The sequence below is a fragment of the Gadus macrocephalus genome, chromosome 9 (genome assembly GCF_031168955.1).
Source record: "Gadus macrocephalus chromosome 9, ASM3116895v1".
In the NCBI taxonomy this organism is placed as follows: Eukaryota; Metazoa; Chordata; class Actinopteri; order Gadiformes; family Gadidae; genus Gadus; species Gadus macrocephalus.
Window position 1 is genome coordinate 2,143,706 of NC_082390.1, and position 2,500 is coordinate 2,146,205.

General features: G+C 50.0%; 1 protein-coding gene across 3 annotated transcripts in view; it reads right to left on the bottom strand.

The window, feature by feature from the left end:
• Positions 1 to 2,500, bottom strand: part of ccdc135 (coiled-coil domain containing 135) — a 12,074-nt gene that overhangs the window by 3,548 nt on the left and 6,026 nt on the right. For all 3 annotated transcript variants that reach the window (XM_060060198.1, XM_060060197.1, XM_060060200.1), the window contains exons 9-11: positions 2,271 to 2,346; positions 1,207 to 1,335; positions 742 to 870 (exon numbers count right to left, since the gene is read on the bottom strand). In XM_060060198.1, coding sequence (XP_059916181.1) covers positions 742 to 870; positions 1,207 to 1,335; positions 2,271 to 2,346 — 334 coding nt within the window. The remainder of the gene's footprint in view (positions 1 to 741; positions 871 to 1,206; positions 1,336 to 2,270; positions 2,347 to 2,500) is intronic.

Consider the following 2,500-nt stretch of genomic DNA (forward strand, 5'->3'; position numbering starts at 1 on the left):
GGCCATCACGCCGCCACACACACACGACGATCACGCCACACACACACGGTGATCACGCCACACACACACACACGACGATCACGCCACACACACACGGCCATCACGCCGCCACACACACGGCCATCACGCCACCACACACACGGCGATCACGCCACACACACACACACGACGATCACGCCACACACACACACACGACGATCACGCCACACACACACACACGACGATCACGCCACACACACACGACGATCACACCACACACACACACACACGACGATCACGCCACACACACACGACGATCACACCACACACACACACACACGACGATCACGCCACACACACACGACGATCACACCACACACACACACACACGACGATCACGCCACACACACAGGACCATCACACCACACACACACAGGACCATCACACCACACACACACACGGCCATCACGCCGCCACACACACGGCGATCACGCCACACACACACGGCGATCACACCACACACACACGACGATCACATCACACACACACGTCCATCACAGGAACTGAGCCCAGGTTGCTGCTGTTGCTATCAATCGTACTCAACATAGTTCTCAGATACGTGAAACACAATGAATTTGGAAAGGAAATCAGTAAAACAGGAAAACGTTATTACTGATAAGGCAACAATTATATTTGACAAAGCCATTTAAAAAAGACAGGACATTTTTAGATGACAGCCATAAAGCTTGAAAGTAGGTTTACTTTTGAGTTTGAGCTTGCAGCCGGGACTAAAGCGTTCTATGGTGACGTTGGTGGCTCTCTGCAGCTCCCTCTCCTCCAGGTGGTCCAGTCTGTTCTGGTACCACTCCCTCACCACGTCCACCTCCTCACCTAACACACACACACACACACACACACACACACACACACACACACACACACACACACACACACACACACACACACACACACACACACACACACACACACACACGTACCCACACACACACACACACACACACACGTACACACACACACACACACACACACACACACACACACACACACACACACACACACACACACACACACACACACACACACACACATACACATTTAATAAACATCTATCGTCAAGTCTTTTCTTTACCTGTGTTAATGTTAGCATATGAAGGGAAAGCGACCCTTTAGGGGCCTCTGTATGTAGGCGGTCGTTATGAGCCTTACACTCCAGGTCTGTGTAGGTGGTGAGGCGCGTCACCAGGCCGTCTGGAAGCAGGTAGGGGGTGAACTGCTCCAGCTTAGCCTTACGGTACTGGGTGCTTCTGGAGCCCCCGGGCCAGCGTCTCTCCAGGTCTGAAAGACATCCAACATGTGAAGGAGGAGTGGGGATCTCTGGATGTGGCTCATTGGACTTAAGCTGTGGGAGTGAGCCTGCTGGAATCCTCAGTCAGAAGCAGTGCTGAAAGCATGAAGTGGTTTTCCCACTAAGATGATTAATGGAGGGGGGGGGGGGGGGGGGGGGTATATCCGCGACAAACAGCAGTACAGCTCAAGCGGTGGCATACGACCCCATATGACTGTTAACCCATGGCCATGTTTGCGCTGTGGTCACTGGGGTCACTGTGTGGGAAGCGTGCGTCATGCAGACACAGTGTTTACCGGCCAACGCTGTGTGTTGTTCTTCTAAGATGATTAGGGAGTCTCTCGGTGAACCTCCGTGCTTATCTTGAGTACAATCAACAGGTACCTAGCAGTGTTTGCAATGAAAGGGCAGTTGCTGTGTGCTATATATACAACACATGTTACCGTTCACAGCCGCAACAAGTCAGTGATGCAAGACATAGGATGAACACAAAATATACAATGGCTGGTGAGAAAATCGTACACAGATATCGTTTTTTAGAGGCATTGGTCAACAGATATCTTAAATTGAACATGACATTATATCCAGGGCTATTTGTTCTTGCTGCCTCAATGTTTAATTCAACATGTTCATTTCCCTCTATACTTCACAATATCCATCAAACGTCTCAGAGATATGATAGGCGTGTTGCAACACTGCAAAACATGCCTGAAACGCAAACACTACAAAAGACAGTTTGTTGATGAGTATAGACAAATTCTTGGGATGCGTGCTAAAAAACAAAAGTTAAGGCAATTCAACCAGCAACTCTTTAAGTCTGTGAAAACATGTATAGGAGGGAGTTCGTTTTTGAGTGGAAAACACGGTTCGGGTTGCCTAGGTATTCCAAACCCATTGGAAAGACGCGCGTCTTGCGACGACGTACCTTGTTTGGAGAGAGCGATGGTGTCCACCCAGGACCTCGGCATCTCAAAGGGCTTGGGCTCCTCGGACCACACCTCCTGGGAGAGAGAGAGACACGTAGCAGCCGCAGCGGAGCAGAGAGGAAACCAAACGACGTACCGCACGCTGGGCCGAACCGTATGCACACCCTCTCAACACACGCATAAAACATACACAGACAACTCTTTGTGTTTTTTAATTTGCGTTCATTCA